This window comes from Plecotus auritus (assembly GCF_963455305.1).
Source record: "Plecotus auritus genome assembly, chromosome: 1".
NCBI classification, from domain to species: domain Eukaryota; kingdom Metazoa; phylum Chordata; class Mammalia; order Chiroptera; family Vespertilionidae; genus Plecotus; species Plecotus auritus.
The window spans coordinates 187,426,801-187,444,892 of record NC_137770.1 but is presented as its reverse complement, the minus strand read 5'-3'; the positions used below and the strand labels follow the sequence as shown (position 1 = coordinate 187,444,892).

General features: G+C 40.9%; 2 protein-coding genes across 3 annotated transcripts in view; one reads left to right on the top strand and one right to left on the bottom strand.

The window, feature by feature from the left end:
- HERC3 (HECT and RLD domain containing E3 ubiquitin protein ligase 3) overlaps positions 1–17,612 on the top strand; it is a 92,518-nt gene extending 74,906 nt beyond the window's left edge. For both annotated transcript variants that reach the window (XM_080681010.1, XM_080681009.1), the window contains 5 exons: positions 513–579; positions 1,038–1,120; positions 13,559–13,742; positions 13,950–14,052; positions 15,008–17,612. In XM_080681010.1, the coding sequence (XP_080537136.1) occupies positions 513–579; positions 1,038–1,120; positions 13,559–13,742; positions 13,950–14,052; positions 15,008–15,216 (646 nt within the window). In that variant the 3' untranslated portion in view covers positions 15,217–17,612. The remainder of the gene's footprint in view (positions 1–512; positions 580–1,037; positions 1,121–13,558; positions 13,743–13,949; positions 14,053–15,007) is intronic.
- NAP1L5 (nucleosome assembly protein 1 like 5) lies at positions 9,427–11,671 on the bottom strand. The gene has a single exon (XM_080681253.1). The coding sequence runs from the start codon at positions 11,309–11,311 to the stop codon at positions 10,922–10,924; it is 390 nt and encodes a 129-aa protein (XP_080537379.1). The 5' UTR covers positions 11,312–11,671; the 3' UTR covers positions 9,427–10,921.
- Positions 17,613–18,092: the final 480 nt, after the last annotated feature.

Genomic DNA, 18,092 nt, shown 5'->3' with positions numbered 1-18,092 from the left:
GGAATAAACATATTTTTATGCATGTTGGAGTGTGCTTTAGTGGCAGATAGTAGAGTGTCTTTACCATACAGAGCCCCTTGCATTAACAAGTAAGACATTGAGATTCCTAATGGATGAGGTGACTTCGTGGCTTTTTAAGAAAATGATAGAAGGATTACTCTACTAAAGAGTATGGATGGAGGCAGTTGGTGGGACCACTGCAGCACCATCTCCCCCCTCTCTGCTTCCAAGCAGTACCAGGGTTAAAAGAACCTACACGTGTGTCAGATATAATTCATTTGCATTCCTTCATTAATCCAGTAATTGTCAGTAGGAAAAGAGAACAATTAATGTTTTATAGGTCTATTGCCATATTGCTTTCAAGATACGGTAACATGATTTTCTGTCAGTCTGGATTTATTTAATCTTCTTTTATAGTTTTTCCTTGCAAACAGTCTGCACATGTGACTGAGATAAAAACACTATTGTCTTGTCTGATTTTCCTCTTTTCCTTTCTCTGTTGTTCTGATTAGGAGTCTTCAAGAACTTTTAGATTACCCTGGGGAAGATATTGAGGAGACTTTCTGCCTCAACTTTACAGTAAGGATTTCCAGCTTACTTATGAGTGTGTCTGTCTCTTTCATCATGCTTACAAGTCATAACTAACATTAGTTTTTCTCCAAATCAAATAACACTTCAGGGAATTCTCTGTACCAAATTATTTAGTCATAGTATCTTAAGTTCAGTAAATGTGTTAAATAAATGAATGAATAATTAAATCTCTGTCCTTAAGAAAATAACTGAAGCATTAATCCTCTTTATTTCGGATATATTTCTTTTCTAGAGTTCATATCATTTCTCTTTTATTGCATTTATTGGCAACTCCACATCTTAAAATAAATCTTTTAAGGTGCCAATGTTTTCTGACTCGGGTTCTCTCTCCCCCAAGAATTTTCTGTGGTAAAAAGTAGTCACTAAGCTACATTCGTTCCTAAAGCTTCTCTCACTTACAAGTGGTAAACAAAATTGAAACATTTCTTTTCCCCCCTTAAATATAGATTTGTCGAGAAAGCTATGGAGTGATTGAACAGAAGAAGCTGATACCTGAGGGAGACAAAGTGACTGTGTGCAAGGATAACAGGTAAGTTCCACCCGGGACCTCTGCAGACATTGCTACTTTACTTTTCTGCACTTTTAAGACCAAGATTGAAGTAAAGTTTAATCCCTTTTTTAGAAGAAGGGGAGAGAGCAAAAATTGTAGATTTTAAGGGATTTTTAATAATAGAGGAAGCCCAGGACCTGAATTCAGGAGATACCTGTTTCAGTTCTAGATCTCCATCTTACTGGCTTTGACCCTGAACAAATCATGTGAACTGTTTATCTCAGTTTCTCATCTGAAAAATGGGGGTTATAATAACTGCCCCACCTATCTCAGGGGATGCTTGTGAGGCTAAAGCAGCCGTGGGCAAACTACGGCCCGCGGGCCGGATCTGGCTGTTCTATCCGGTTCTCTTGCTCTCCCCTCCGCTCCTTTACTTTGAATTTATATTAGTTCACACAAACACTCCATCCATGCTTTTGTTCCGGCCCTCCGGTGCAGTTTAAGAACCCATTGTGGCCCTCGAGTCAAAAAGTTTGCCCACCCCTGGGCTAAAGTGAGCTAATGAATAGGAAAACATTTTGGAATGAATGAGCTCCTGGCATCTAGCACAGGGTTTCCAGTATCCAGCAGAGTGCTGGGCATGCACAGAAATGCTTGAAAAATGTGTATTGAATAAATGAATGTTAAGGAGATGCTTACTATTACTGTTGTTTTATTGCTGAAGAATTTGTAATATAGATTTTAAGTTAATTAATTTCCCCCCTCATAATAATTAAAGTACATAAAATTATTTTTCTGGGTGATTTACCATCTCTGTGTTACCTCTTTCGAGGAGAAAATTCTCAATTTTATTTGTATTAGATTATGAGTGAGGTCGCTGGCAATCTGCATATTAATTTAGTTTACAAACTCTGCTGTGTGCCAGGTATGTTGGTGGGTATAGGAAATAAGTAACTTTTATCTTTGAGAAGTTCAGGATTAGTCAAGAAGGGTCAATGTTAGTGAACGATTGCAGTAGATTACTGTGCATGTGATCGAGTAATAGGCCAGGTGCCACAGAAGCAGGGGGAGAGGCCACAACACTTACATTGACCACTGAAGACTGTAAGTGGGGGGAAATATTTTAGGCACAGGGAATAATGTGAGTCAGGACTCAAGTTTGACACATGGTAGAGAATGATGAGAACTTATTTAGGTGATGGGGTTTTACTGTGTGGATGGAGAGCGGGTGCTGCAATAGCATTAGGATAGAGATTGTCAAGTTTTTAAATGGGATTTGGACTGGGACATGGTTGGTCAGCTTTAGGAAGATAACTGATCATGTTGAAATAGATCACATATAGGGAGACCCATGAAGAGGCTGTTGAGGTAGCTCAGGTAAGGGGTATGAGGGCCAGAGTGAAGGTAGCAGGAGGACAGAGTCAGCTCTGTGCTGGTTATGTAATCACCAGGAGCTTGTGTCTGACTATATATGGATGGCACTAGAGTAGCATACGATGTTAACACTGAAGTTTCTAATTTGCACACCTGACTAACAGGAAATAGAATCTGTACAGCGGGGTGGAGGGGAAAAGAGTTTCATTTTTGGATATCGACAGGTCTCTGTGATACCCAGATGATTACATTTAGAGCTGAAAGTTTGCATGTATCTCGAGAGAAGTTTTATATGAACATTTTATTTAGTTACTTATGCCAACCTCAATCACCAGTGAATTTGAGGTTGCTTACAAGAACCACAAAGAAACAAGAGATGGAGTAAGTGAAAAACAAGGACAGGGAAAATGTACATACTTAGAGGAGCTATATATATCAGAGTAGAAGGTAGTCTCTGAACATGAGGATTTGGGGATCATTAGCATATTGGCTGGAGTTAAAGCTGTTGGCTTAAAGAAGTGGAGGGTGGGGAAAGAGGGTGGGAGGGTTGGGAGCAAGGGAAGCCTTCACAGAGGAAAGGAAGGCTTCATTTAACCTATGGAACAAGGTACAGAAGTAGAGAAAGTGGATGCTGCTTGTAATCATGTTGGGAAATTAAAACCAGTTCACTCTGGGCTTTATTTGGCTTCTTACCGTAAATACGTTGTTGGAAATATGCAAGCAGAGATCATATGAAATTCACTGTCCAAGTGATCTGCCTTGGCTTCCTCCCATAAATCTTCCCTTTTGAAAATAGGAATAGAAAAACCAGTAGCCTTTGTTTTTAAGTCTATTTGTTGATATAAATATTGATACTCCATTTTTTTTTTTATTTCCACTTTCATGAAATACGTTTTTTGGTCTCTTTGCTTCCAGTCTGAGAGTGTCTTGATCTGCAGTGGGTCTCTTGTAGGCAGCATATGTATGGGTCTTGTTTTCTTCTCCATTCAGCAACCTTGTGTTGATTGAAGCATTTATCCATTTACATTTAAAGTAATTGATAGGAATGTAGTTATTGCCATTTTATTCATATTTTTATCTTTACTGTTTTCTTCTTCTTTATGAAGAAGTCCCTTTAACATTTCTTGTAATACTGCTTTAGTGGTGATAAACTCCTTTAGCTTTTTTTGTCTGGGAAACACTTGATATCTCCTTCAATTCTAAGTCCTTGTTTTTCATCACTTTGAATATTTTTGTATCAATACCTTCTGGCCTGCAAAGTTTCTGTTGTGAAATCAGCTGACAGTCTTATGGCAGCTCCCCTGTAGGTAACTAATTGCTTTTACTAGTTTTAAGATTTTCTGTTTGTCTTTAACCTTTGGCATTTTAATTATGATGTGTCTCAGAACAAAAGAGTGAAGGGATGGAAAAAATTTTCCATGGAAATAGAAATGAAAAATCTGGGGTAGCAATACTCATATCTGACAAAATATACTTCAAAATGAAGGCCTTAGCAAGAGACAGAAAAGGTTACTACATGTACTAAAATGATCAATCCAATAAGAGGATATAACCCTGGTAAACATACATGCACCCAATATATAAAATATATTAAAAAAACATACATGGACTTAAATATATATTTTAAAAAAACACAACTTTTGGGGGACTTTAAGGAGAGAGATCAACAGTGATACAATCATAGTAGGGGACTTTAACACCCCACTGACTTCACTGGATAGATCTTCCAGACATTAAATCAACAAGGAAATAGTGACTCTAAAGGACTCACTGGATCAGATGGATTTAATTGACTCTTACAGAACATTTCACCCCAAAGTTGCAAAATACACATTCTTCTCAAGTGTGCATGGGTCATTCGCAAAGATAGACCACGTGTTAGAACACAAAACAAGTCGCTACAAGTTCAAGAAGATTGAAATAATATAAAGTATCTTCTTGGATCACAATGGCATGAAACTAGAAATCAACTATAGTAAAAACACTCAAAAACATTCAAGCACATGGAGGCTAAATAGCATGTTATTAAACAATGAATGGGTTACCTATGAGATCAAGAAAAAAATTAAAAACTTCCTGGAAACAAATGAAAATGAATACACAACAACCCAAAATCTATGGGACACAGCAAAAGCAGTTCTGAGAGAGAAGTTCTAGCACTACAGGCCTACTAAAAAAAACACACACACACAAGAAAAATTATTAATAAACTATCTATCCTTATACTTAGGGAACAACAAGAAAAGTCCAGAGTAAGTAGAAGGAAGGAAATAATAAAGATTAGAGCAGAAATAAATGACATAGAGACTAAAAAAATAATACAAAAGATCAATAAAACCAAGAGCTGGTTCTTTGAAAAGATAAATAAAATTGATGAACCTTTAACCCGACTCATCAAGAAACAAAGAGAGAAGACCCAAATAAATAGAATCAGAAGTGAAAGGGGGGCCCTAACCGGTTTGGCTCAGTGGATAGAGCGTCGGCCTGCGGACTCAAGGGTCGCAGGTTCGATTCCGGACAAGGGCATGTACCTTGGTTGCGGGCACATCCCCAGTGGGAGGTGTGCAGGAGGCAGCTGATCGATGTTTCTAGCTCTCTATCCCTCTCCCTTCCTCTCTGTAAGATATCAATAAAGTATATTTAAAAAAAAAAAAAAGAAGTGAAAGGGGGAAGTAACAACTGACACCACAAAAATACAAAGGATTGTAAGCAAATACTATAAACAACTATATGCCAACAAGCTGGACAATGTGGATGAAATGGACAAATTCCTAGAAAAATACAGTTTTCCAAAACTGAATCAGGAAGAATCAGAAAATCTGAACAGGCCAATAACTGATGAAATTGAAGTGGTAATAAAAACCCAGTAAACAAAAGCCCTGGTCTGGACAGCTTCACAAGGGAGTTTTAACAAACATTATCAAAGAATTAACACCCATCTTCTTCAAACAATTCAAAAGAATCCAAGCGGAAGGAACACTTCCAACCTCCTTTTTTCAGGCCAGAGTTATCCTAATCTCAAAACCAGATAAATACACTACAAAGAAAGAGAATTACAGGCCAATATTCTTGATGAACATAGACACTAAACTCCTCAATAAAATATTAGCAAATCAGATCCAGCAATGTATTAAAAAGATCAGACACCATGACCAAGTGGGATTTATTCCAGGGATACAAGACTGGTACAATATTCACAAATCAATAAATGTGATATATCACATAAACAGATTGAAAGACAAAAATCACATGATCGTATCAATATATGCAGAAAAAGCATTTGACAAAATCCAACACCCTTTCTTGATAAAAACTCAGCAAAGTGGGAATAGAGGGATCATGCCTCAACATATAATAAAGGCCTTATATAACAGACCTTTTTCGTTCCTTCATTTTAGTAAGACTATCAAACATCTTTTGTGTATAAAAGTTTGTGGGGTTTTTTTTTTGCCTTTCATTTTGCTTTTTAATGATTAGGTCCCAAGGGTGAAATTGAATTAGGATATATCATTTTGAATCTGTTGATCGGTATCTTTGCTAAATTAATTTTTCTAATGAATTATATCAGCTTATTCGTTATCATTAGTATATGCGAGTACCCATTTCACCTAATCCTTACAAGCTCTGATTATTTTCTAAAAAAAAAACAACTTACTTTTATTAAGAAATTTGATATCATTTGTAAAATTTTATATTACTTCTATATAGAGGTGACTTTACATATTTACACAGCACTCATCCACTTTATTGATATTTACCTCTAAAATATTTTTGTGTGAAAAAAGTGAATTAGATAGAAGTGATGATTATACAACATTGTGAATGTACGAATGCCTCGGAATAGTTCATTTAAAACAGTTAATTACCTTTTGTGAATTTTTACCTCAATAAGAAAAAAGTGCCCACGTGTGTGCACGAGCAAATGCAGCTGTGCACACATTGAGTGTAAACTCTCAGGCAGGGAGAGCGGCTGTGCCCCGTTAGGCAGTGCGCGTCGGCATGCTCCAGTTCTCCGCAGCATTCTGGTAGCGCCCGAGTTCAGTGTGTAATGCACGCTGCCTTCCTTTCTGCCAGTTACTTTGCACGTTGCTTACTAACTTGGGCCTATAATGGATTAAAAATGGTTGATACATGGTGGTGTTTGACCTGCCTTCAAAGGAGGGTATCCTGCTAGATGCTCTCATGCATGTTTTATGGCTTTCTGAGGAACTATCAAATAAGCACTGCAGGAAACGGAGGGTAAGATCAGCCCAGTCAGGGAGTGGTGGAAATTGCTGCCTGTGTAAAGGGGATTATAAACATGCCTGTGTCCTGGGGAAGGTGGCCAGCCGTACCCATGACTGGTAGTTAGAAAACCCCACAGCTAAGGTCCTGTAAGTGGAAGAAAGATCGCTGCCCAGAGCACGCAGCCGGGAGCCCGTGTACCCGACTCACCAGAGCCCGTCTCCGCTTAGTGCTCTCCTGTAGGACATGTTTTTCTGCCCCAGACAGGGTTGCAGTATTTCCCCTTTCTAAAGTAGTTTGCTGATGTTCTTTATGCATTCGAGACTGAGACAAAATGATTTTCCTTTGATTCGTATGAACTCTATTATATTAAGACTGTTAAACCCTTTGCCAGCCATATTTATTGCAGATTTTATTCCCGGTTCATTGTTTGCTTTTGAAAATGTGTTGTTTTCAAATCTTCATAATTTATTAATTTTTGTGTTGTCAAATCTTTCTTTCCCTCTCTAGTAACTGATAAAATACCTAATGTATTTTACTCAATTAAAAATTTGTTTGAATTTGTATTCTAAGGTAAAATCTGAATTGTATCCATATTACTAGTTTTCTTAGCTGTTCTTACAGGTGAACATTCAGGTAATTTTATATTAATTTGCAGATCTAGTTTGGGTTTTCATTTGAAGTGTGATAAATTAAAAGTTAATTTGGGAAGAATGGACACTTCCGTGATATTTAATCTTACCATCCTAAGGCCTGTTCTGATCCTAGCTGGTTTTGCTCAGTGGTTAGAGGACTGAAGCGTCATGCGTTTGATTCTGGTCAAGGCACGTACCTAGGTTGTGGGCTTGATCCCCAGCCCAGGTCAGAGTGCGTGCAGGAGGCAACCAATCAATGTGTCTCTCCCTGTATCTCTTCCCCCTCCTTTCCACACTTCTAAAAAGCCATGGAAAAAATATTCTCAGGTGAGGATTAACAATAACAAAAAGGCCCATTCTGTTTTTTTCTTTTCATATAGGTTATACATATTTTTATTAGAGGTTTTTATAATTATTTTGATTTCTTATTCTATTGTGAAAAAGAGCCTTTTCTATATATTTTGAGATTAGTGCCTAGAAATAGTTATTGATTTTTGTATATTTATCTGGTAACTGATCAGACCTACACACATACACACACACACTACCCCCGCCCCCTCGCTTGGCCTGGCCCTAAAGAAGATTAATATTGCCTTAAGGTTTTACTCAACTATTGCCATTAGTAACAGGTCAGAGCTGCCTCCCATTCCCTAAGGTAAAGCAGTCAAATTTTACTTCCCTGTAATTTTAACCTTTATGGGAAATGGAAGAAAATGCATCTTGAGTTTTAAACTTTTTTGTAAGGCTTTAAATTAGTTTTACTTCATTCAGAATGCCCAAATGTAAAGTTGAAATACCTTTTTTATATATTCACTAGGGGCCCAGTGCACGAATTTGTGCACCTTGAAAGGAACTGTGGGCCATGAGGCTGCGGTGAGCAAACGGGCAGGTCTCAGCCCATCCTCTGTGCCCCCACTCAGCCCCTCCCACCGCAGCCCCTGGTCCCCTGTCTGCCTGCAGCCCCGCTCCTGCTGCCGCTGCTCACACCCGCTAACAGTGCAGAGCGATTGGGGATGGCACCAGCAGCGGGTGCAAGCAGGGCTGGCGCCGACAGTGGGTGTGAGTGGCAACTGCTGCCCCGATTGCCCCTCAGGAGCAGGGGGTGGTGGAGAAGCCCTCAGGTGATTGGGGCCAGCAGCCACTGCTCGCACCCACTGATGGCGCCGAGTGATCAGGACCGGCGCCGGGTGCCAGCTGTGGGTGCGAGAGGCGGCTGCCGGCCCTGATAGCCCCTCAGGAGCAGGGGGAGGTGGAGAAGCCCTGAGGGGCGATCAGGGCCTGGCAGCCCCCGCTTGCACCCGCTGACGGCAGCAGGTGCTAGTGGCAGCTCCGGCGCTGGCAGCGGGTGCAAGAGGGGCCAGCACCGGCATCAGGTGTGAGCGCCGGGCGGGACCGGGGCGTGTGAGAGCAAAGAATTTTCAGTAACCACCAGAGGTTCGCCCCGATGGCAGTGACTGGCACCCCGCCTTGATCTGGCGCCCCACTTGCCTGCTCCACCATCCCGCTGCTGCCAATGCCCACCATGTTCCGTGCTCTGCTGTCGATGCCCGCCAGGTTTCGCGTGCGCCCCTTGGTGGTCAGTGCACATCATAGAGACCAGTTGTTCGGTTGTTCCGCTGTTTGGTCTATTTGCATATTAGGGTTTTATATATATAGATAGATGTCACAGACTTTTATCCTTTTTGGGAAGCAGTCAAAACCTGATTTTATATTGAAACCAAAATTGTATTGAGTTTCCTGTGTTTCTGTATTAAAGACTACCCTGTTTTCTAACAATAAGGAATCATAAACTTAAGAATATAATGGTGTTCATTTCCTCTCCTTTTGTAACTGGGGAGAGAATGAGGATTGAATTTCTAATCATGTCTCTGTCTTTTATATAATAATAACTGATATATCTTGAGTACTTTCAGACACTGGCCTATGGGTTTTGTATGTATTAACTCATTGTTGTTCATAATAACCATGAAGAGGGGGAGTATTACTATCCTCTTTTATAGATGAGAAGAAAATGAACACATTAAATGAATTGCCCAAAGCTCATTGCTAAAAGGACTCAGAGCTGGGATTTGATTGCAGGCATTCAGAGTACCAAGTCCTTTTTTTGTTTGATAATACTGTTTTATTAACACCACAGTGGTAAACAACTTTATGCTTATGTATTTTTATAGATCACTGAGACACACACAATTCAAAACCCACAAAAGAAGCTAAGAGTCTTTACATTAAATGTGTCCTTCGTAAAAATCCTTAACTGAATGTACTCTATCCTCAAGCAGTAAAATTTGATTTTGCACCATTTTATATTTCATATGTCACATATGTCACATTTACATACAAAATAATGAAGGCACAGCTAATATAAGCAAACGAACTTTTCTACTTTTGAGCTGAGGGTGGGGACACACATTTAGATTGGTTCTTCAAGTATGTATATTTTCCCAAACATCAGCTTCATTGAAGAGTTCTAAAAGCTACATTTTAAAAGCTACATGACAGCCCTAGCTGGTTTGGCTCAGTAGATAGAGCATTGGCCTGCGGACTGAAGGGTCCCGGGTTCGATTCTGGTCAAGGGCACGTGCCTGGGTTGCGGGCTCAATCCCCAGTAGGGGACATGCAGGAGGCAACCGATCAATGATTCTCTCTCATCATTGATATTTCTATCTCTCCCTCTCCCTTCCTCTCTGAAATCAATAAAAATATAAAAAAATAAAAGCTACATGACAAAAAGATTTCACAAGGATCAAACTATGTTAACACTATATGCACATGCTTTATAGAATTTGCTACGTTCTGCATTTCTTCAAGTTAATATTTCTGAAATGCTAGGTAGAGGATTTAATACTTAAAACATTTTTTATACCGTTCTAAATAGACATTATCAAGAAAACACAAACATGAGACTGCAAATAATGAACACATGTTGGCAGTATCATACAGGTTATACACTCTCCTTCTCAGAACGATTTATTTCCCTGAATTCAGACATTCAGAACAGTCTTTAAAATGTGAGGTGGCAGTTTCCAGGCCTCATTAGCAGTACTGTCATGGATCTCCAGCACAGGCTTCCTGGGTTCCGTCCCTCTTCTCTGACGGGTAAAGCTGAGGTCTGGGTTACAAAAGCAAGGTCTTGTGGAAGAGTTGTTTTCTTGGATTCTGCTTTTTCTGCAGTGGAAAATTTCAGGACTGAAGAAATCGGAGACTTGAGCTCTGAGGGCTGTTCAGTCTTGGCTTGGGTGTCCCATGTATAGTGTGATGAGCAGTGTGATGACTGGCTTTCCAAGTGTTTCTTCACATCTCCTTGACACCCTCAACAAGCCCTTAGTTCCCGCCCTCACAAAAGAGATCATGAAAAAAGTAATTTTTAATTTAACTCGTTTTCTCCAACACCTTTTGAATTATTTATTGGGTTCAAAATGAAAATCAAATTTGAAACGGGCTGGTCAGGACCAGATTGCTTCAATTTAATATATTTTTAGGAATGTCAGAATTGATTCATATTGTATTTTGGTCCCAAACCTGAGCCTTTCCAAGTTCACCAATATTCAAAAGAAAAAAAATCAGGATTTCCTTAGTCGTCATTCTCGTCTTCCATCTGTGCCCCCGCCTATTCCTTGGCGTCATGCGGCACTGCAGGGTTGGGACCCTCATTTTTGGCAGCCACAGACTCCTCCGCTCCCTCCTCCTCCTCCTCCTTCTCCTCCTCCTCCTCCTCGTTTGCCGCATCACCCTCCAAGGGCCATGCATAGCCCTCCATCTCACCAGCGAGCTCTTGGATCTTGGCGAGTACGGGCTTGAAGATTTCGTTATACTTTTTTTCCAGAGCCTGAAATTCCTTATCAAATTTGGCCTCTATCTTATCGCAGCGCTTCTGCAGGTTTTTGAGGGCCAGGACTCGGCATTTCACCGAGTTAGGCAGGCTCTCCAGAAAGTCATTTTTAGGCCTTGGCGCGTTCTTTGCCGGGGTCTCGGGCTGCTCCGCACCGCCCTTGGCCATCACTCCTCCGCGGCACGCAGCCGCCCTTGCCGCCTGGTCCTCCTGTGGCCGCAACCCCGCCGGCCCTTACAGCGCGGGTCCTGGGCTGGCTCCCGGCGGCAGCTGATGGTCGTTCCCCCTCCCCCCTTGCGTTCTGCGACAGCTGCCTCCTGTTGCTATGCTAGTCTGTCATCTCCCCGGCGGCAAAACTGACGTCAGATCCCGTCACCTGGCTACCCTGTCCCCGCAGTTCGCTTCTCAATCCCACTTAAATCCCTACATCTGTCAGTATGTTGTCTTGTTCTTGGCCTGCATCTCCCTATGGTCGGTGTGGGTCTGCCTTGTAGCTTAGCTTGGCTTTCTCGTGGAGTCGGCTTTGATTGGGGTTGCAGGCTTCATCCCTAGATGGGGGCGTGCAGGAGGCAGCCGATCAGTGATTCTTACTGTTGTTTCTCCCTCTCTCCCTCTCTGAAATGAATAAAAACATATTTAAAAACAAAAGACCAAAAAAACCACGCTACTGCCAGAGGAAGGGGGTGGGGGAGAAGGGGGTCCTAATAAATTGTGACAGAAGATTTGACTTTGAGTGGTGAGCACACAGCGACATACAGATCTTGTAACATAGAAACCCACACCTGAAACCTGTATGATCATATTGACCAATGTCACCCCAATCAATTTAATTTAAAAACAAACCACATCCCAGTACTCGTCTTCTTGTGCATGCATGTGAGAATCTTTTTGTGTCATCCACCTGGGTCAGAGGATGTTTATGTTTTCAATTCTTTGAGCTATTGGCAACTTTTCCTCCTAGGTGTTTAGAGGTCTCGTTTCACAGTTTACATTCTCACTAGTGAGAGACTAAGTATGCACACAGACAATGGCCAGACTATAAAAAAAGAACTCGCACCTGCAATTGCCTACTCAGGAGACCAGCCCTTGTCTGCAATAAGCAGCCAGCTTGCCGTCTCTCTCAGTACCTCCTGAAACAGTCAGCCCCAAATGGCCAGCACTTGACAGCTTCTTCCAACTTAGGACCAGTCAGAAAAAAAGCAAAATACACATATTTAAAACTTCGCTAAGAGAGTAGATCTTAAAAATTTCTTATCCCAAGGGGAGAAACAATTTGTAACTATGTATGGCAATGTATATTAACTAGAATTATTATGGAATCATTATGTTGTATATCTGAAACTAATGTTAAATATTGATTATTACACCTTAACACCCCCCCTTCCCCAAAACAAAGAAAAAGCAAAACATGCATCTCTGACCGATCACATAGGATGCTCGCTTCTCGTTAGCCACCCCAGCTTCCCCATGCCAGCAGCCTCCAGCCAGGGCACAGCTGAATGAAGCCTTCCCCTTTTTCCACTCTGAAGCTTTTTCCCGCCTGTTTTTGAGTCTCTGCCGAAACATAAATGATAGTGGCTGACTCCTTTGCTATAGCAACTTGTGAATAAATTGCCTTGGCTTGTCTCGATTTTTGTTTATTTCCATGTTATTCCCATTGTCATTTCATCTTTATCTTCCCACTAGCTGTTGTGAGGTTCCCATTTCCCTACATCTTTACCCCTAACATGGTATTCTCTGTCTTTTCAACTTATGCCAGTCCAGTGGGTGAAATGGGAATTCACTGTTGTCTTTTCGTTTGACTGATTATTATTAGTGAGATAGAGCCACTGTATGACAGTTTTTTCCAGAGGTGGTTAAGAGATTTATAGAAAGGAGTTATGATCTCATCTGTGAGCTACTTGTATATAATGAAAGTGAGAAGAGAAATTTCTGGAGGCATTTTATATATGTCTGTGAAGGAAAAAAAGGAGTTACGACACTACCTTTTAAGATATGTGAGGATACAAATATCAGACAGTTTAGCTTTATTTGTTTCTGAAGAGGGGAAGGAGCCCAGAACCATTATCCTAGACTTTTTTCTTTTAGCAGAAAAAGTCTTTTTTTTTTTCTAAAATAAATTTTAAGCAGGACCATAAACAAGATGAAAACTGGAGTGAGTGCCTCAGGCAAAACAAAGTTAGTAGTGTGGTTCCACCCGCACGGCCGAGATCCTCCCGTCCTACCACCAGAGCACCTGACACTGGTGGAACCCTGGGGCTGGACACTGACCTACCCAATGCCTGAGGAGCCTCCTGGTCTGAGAATTTAACGCTATTCCATTTTCATCACTCTCCTCCTCAGTGTAAAAGGGGAACTGGATACATTCTACAAGGCTTTGGGCTAACATGTGCTGTTTCTTTGGTTTTCTGGCAGGCAGGAATTTGTGGATGCTTACGTGAATTACATCTTCCAAATCTCAGTTCATGAATGGTACACAGCGTTTTCCAGTGGCTTCCTCAAGGTGTGTGGTGGCAAAGTGCTTGAGCTCTTCCAGCCGTCAGAACTAAGAGCCATGATGGTGGGGAACAGCAACTACAACTGGGAGGAGCTGGAAGAGGTAAGCATATTTTTCCCTCCAAGGAAGCAACAGAGGCCTGGGGGAGGTGTGCCCAGAGCCCCCCGGTCTTCTCCCAAGTGTAGGGTTCGGAGGCCTCCTGCATCTTAGAGGTTATTTCCTACTCCTAAATGCAAGTGGCATATACAGTGTCCACTACAATCTTCTCATCTAGAAGATACAGTTTTCCCTTTTTGTCTTTTGGGGCAGACTGCCATCTACAAGGGAGATTACTCAGCCACACATCCCACTGTGAAACTATTTTGGGAAACATTTCATGAGTTTCCCCTGGAAAAGAAGAAGAAGTTTCTCTGTAAGTATCAGGATTCTCAATATGGTATTCGTTAGATATTAGTTTTGGGTGTGGAGTAGGATATACTCCACAAGTAAAATTCTCTTTCAAGTGGTAAACAGTTAATAAATGTTTATACTTTTGTCTTGATATCTCAGGCACAATATATTAATTCCTAGTTGTTGCTCTGAAAACACTTTTCTTACATTAGTGATTCCTTTAAGGATCATGTTGATGAAATCTAATTGTTTGGATTAATTTGCCGTATCTGTCTAGCCTTTTGAAAATATTACAAAGTGTCTATTGCCTTTGTAACTTGGGAGGTGTGATTTATATTAGCTTTACAATCGTGGTATAATTCACATACCATACAATTCACCCATTTAAAGCATACAATTCAATGGTTCTTTAGTGTATTCACTGGGTTGTGAAACGATTCATTTTAGAACATGTTCATCACTGCAAGAAGGAACCCTTGCTCATTAGCAATCATCCCCCATTTCCTCCTATCCCTCCACCTCACCCATCTGTTTCCTGTCTTTGGAGGTGCCTATTCTGGACATCCAAGTAAATGGAATGATATAACATACAGTCCTCTCTGACTACCTGGGTGACCCTGGAGAAGGATAATACATGTGGAAAGGAACATGAACTCTAGTTTACGTGAACAAACGTAGCCTTTTAAAAATAGTTGAAATCTTTGTGTCAATGTATAATCAAGGTCAGAAATTAGCCAATGAATAGCATAGAATTCTTACTCATAGAAAACCAAAAAAGAGAATTTGAAAGGTCATTTCTTTTACTTTATGTGAATGAGCATTTATTAATATTAATGATATACGTATTGGCACATAAAAGTAGTGGTACTTCTCACACGAGCCACAGGGTGTCGCGCTTTCCTCTCTGTTCCTGGGAGGACGGCTGAGAGCAGCTCCCTATTGGCCGAGCTAGTAATGCCAATTGCCTTCCTCCGCAGTGTTCCTGACAGGCAGCGATCGGATCCCCATCTACGGCATGGCGAGCCTGCAGATTGTCATCCAGTCCACAGCCAGCGGGGAGGAGTACTTGCCTGTGGCCCACACTTGCTATAACCTTCTTGATCTCCCCAAATACAGCAGCAAAGAGATCCTGAGTGCACGGCTGACCCAGGCCTTGGACAACTACGAGGGGTTCAGTTTGGCCTGAGGCCCCCGGCTTGCCCCGATTCCCCTTCCTTCCTCAGTGTCCACATTGAGGCCTATACAGAAAATCATGGGGAGTGAGTTCTATTTTTTTATTGCATAAGTGTGTTGGGACTTTTGAATCCTGAACCTGGTTGATGTGTTTCTGGGGTTGTATGCAGTAAGCAACCTTCTTGAAAAAATCAGGGGTTGGGGATGGGGTGAAAAATTGGCTGTTGTATAAGAGGTGTTTTTGTTTTTAAACCAAATTACTGAGTGCTCCTTGCACTTGTGAATATGTTGCACTCTGCTGGATGAAATGGCAGTGGTTCTTAAATTCTCATTTCCCAAGTGTCTCTCTCAGCCCTGACTTTCCTTAGAGCACTTCCTCTTCCTTCTCTGAACTTCTCATTCCTTTGCACGAATGATTTTGACTGATCTGTCCTTTCTTACCTGCGCACGCAGACTGTCTCCTCGCCCTGGCTTGTTGCAGCCCTATTCTAAGGACTAGGAGGAAAGGACTACTTCAGAAATTCCCAATTCCAACTAACTGAATGCGGGTCCATTACTTGGCTGAACTCTTGAGAATTCAAGGGAGCCTTTATGAACACATTTTGCTTTAAAAAAAAAAAATTCTTGAGGGATTAGCAGTCTTGTCATGGCTTTCCCTGTTCCTGGACCTCCTTAAAGATGTGCAGAGTAGCTTAGAGTGGCAGCAGAGCTTAATTTATTTTGTTGCTCAGCCAAATTCCTTTTGACAGTAAGGTGAGGTGATAAGACCCAACCCCTTCCCTTATCTCGCTTTTGGAGCAAGTTTCATTAAATTTTTTGAGTATCTTCTCCAAGAAAAGTAAAAATAATGAATTTCTTGTTCTGTCCTCTACCACTGTCTATTTCAGCCGTGGGCAAACTACGGCCCGCAGGCCAGATCCGGCCCGTTTGGCTGTTCTATCCGGCCCGCGGAGCCAAAAGAGCGGAGGGTTCTCTTGCTCTCCCCTCCGCTCCTTTACTTTGAATTTATATTAGTTCACACAAACACTCCATCCATGCTTTTGTTCCGGCCCTCCGGTCCAGTTTAAGAACCCATTGTGGCCCTCGAGTCAAAAAGTTTGCCCACCCCTGGTCTATTTCCTCCCTCCTGTCTTTTCCTTTCCCTACCTACTTTTTCTTTCACTTTTTCCCATCCTGTTACCTGACTTAATGCTCCCTTCCTCTCCTCTCCTAATGGATGCCTGCAGTCTATTTTTTTATTCCTATTTAAATTGCAAAATTTCTACTCAGATTTGTTTCCTCTTCCCTGATTGCTAAGACTTAAGGATGTTCTTTATTATGGAACTTTTGTTTATTGCATTTGAAATATTTGTTTACAGTGGGATTGGGGGGACGATTGCGTTTAAAGCAAATATATGTATCTCAAACATAATGACATGTTCAACCTTCTTCAGTGTGGGATAGGAAAATTCTACATGGTCAAAGAATCCATGTGAACCTGATTTTAAATTCCTAGTCACTAGAGAAAGACTTATTTATATAAAATGAAGTATTTATGAACCTTGATATAGCATCAAATCTCAATGAAGGATTGTAGATTTTTGATTTTGTTTTTCTGTTTTTAAAACGTATTCCAATTGCTAAATTGGTAGTTTTTCAGTCTTTATAATACAAGGTTAAAAAGAAGATATACAGTTATATGAAATGTTTATTTTCTATGTGTGTGCATATAGTTCAATATTATGCAATAAATTTGGTGTTTTAACTTAAAACTATTTCTTATTGTACTTGCAGAATGGATAGCTTGCTTTCAGTAGAATAACTAAGTCATCTACCCAAGTGATCTAATAGCACGTGCCAGAGAAATGGAGAAAAAAGTAGGACTGGGGCCAGGGTCGGGGAGCAGAGGACACTGAGGGCGAATGGCATTTCTGAAGGTTGTGAGGGATGAGAGCTCTTCCCATGCAGGGGGAGGCCTGCACAAAGGCTTGCACACGGGGCCGTATCTAGGGAAGCACAGGAATAACGTGAAGAAAGCATCAGAGGAAACAGGAAAATAATGGTAAGACTGGGGAGAAAGTGTGTTTGGGGTCAAGGAACAGGGCTAAACATTGGAACGTTAGTTGACAGTAAAGTAGGATTTGTTAAACTGTTCAGAACCCTGGGGTGAGGTTGGAGGCAGTGACCTGACTTGAGCTTGATTTTAAGAAGAAAGATGTGGAAAGAGATAGGAAATGGAGTGGGAAGAGCAGAACAGAAGGACAGCACCTGAGAGCAGTGAAGGTGGCGGCAGTGCAAACAAAAGAAATGGCAGGACATGGAGGTGATGGGAGCCTTAAAGGAAAGGAGAAATTAAAGGTGAATCAGTGACTTGTTCATCTAATGATTGATGCTTATCAGCCCACTTCATACGCACCAAAAGTGTTAGAAATGCGGCAAAAAAAAAAAAAAAAAAAAAAAGATTTTCAGTAGATTTAGATTTAAAAAACAATTATACTGTATCATTTTGCCAGATTTAATAGATGGTTTAAAGAGGTGGTCAAGAGAATAGTAGGTTCTCATTATTAAGTTCGATTCAACAAACATTTAATAGTATAAGTAAATGCTAATTTTGAGGGACGCAAAAAGCCTGATACATTTAATTTTGAATGGAACTAGCCAAGTTATTTTAAGTTTCTGGGCCTTGGAATCCTCAAACATGAAGTAAGGGGATTGGACCAGATAATTTCTAAGGTCCCTTTGAGCTCTAAATTACAACCCTGAGAACAGTGCCTGCTCATAGAGATGCCCAGTAAATAATTCTGAACATCTGTGGCATGAGTGACGTTCTGTGCTGCTTCTAAAACACTATGATTTTTCTGGGGTATTTTCTCTTTTCCCTTCATCATTTACTGTTTTAAAAGACTCTTC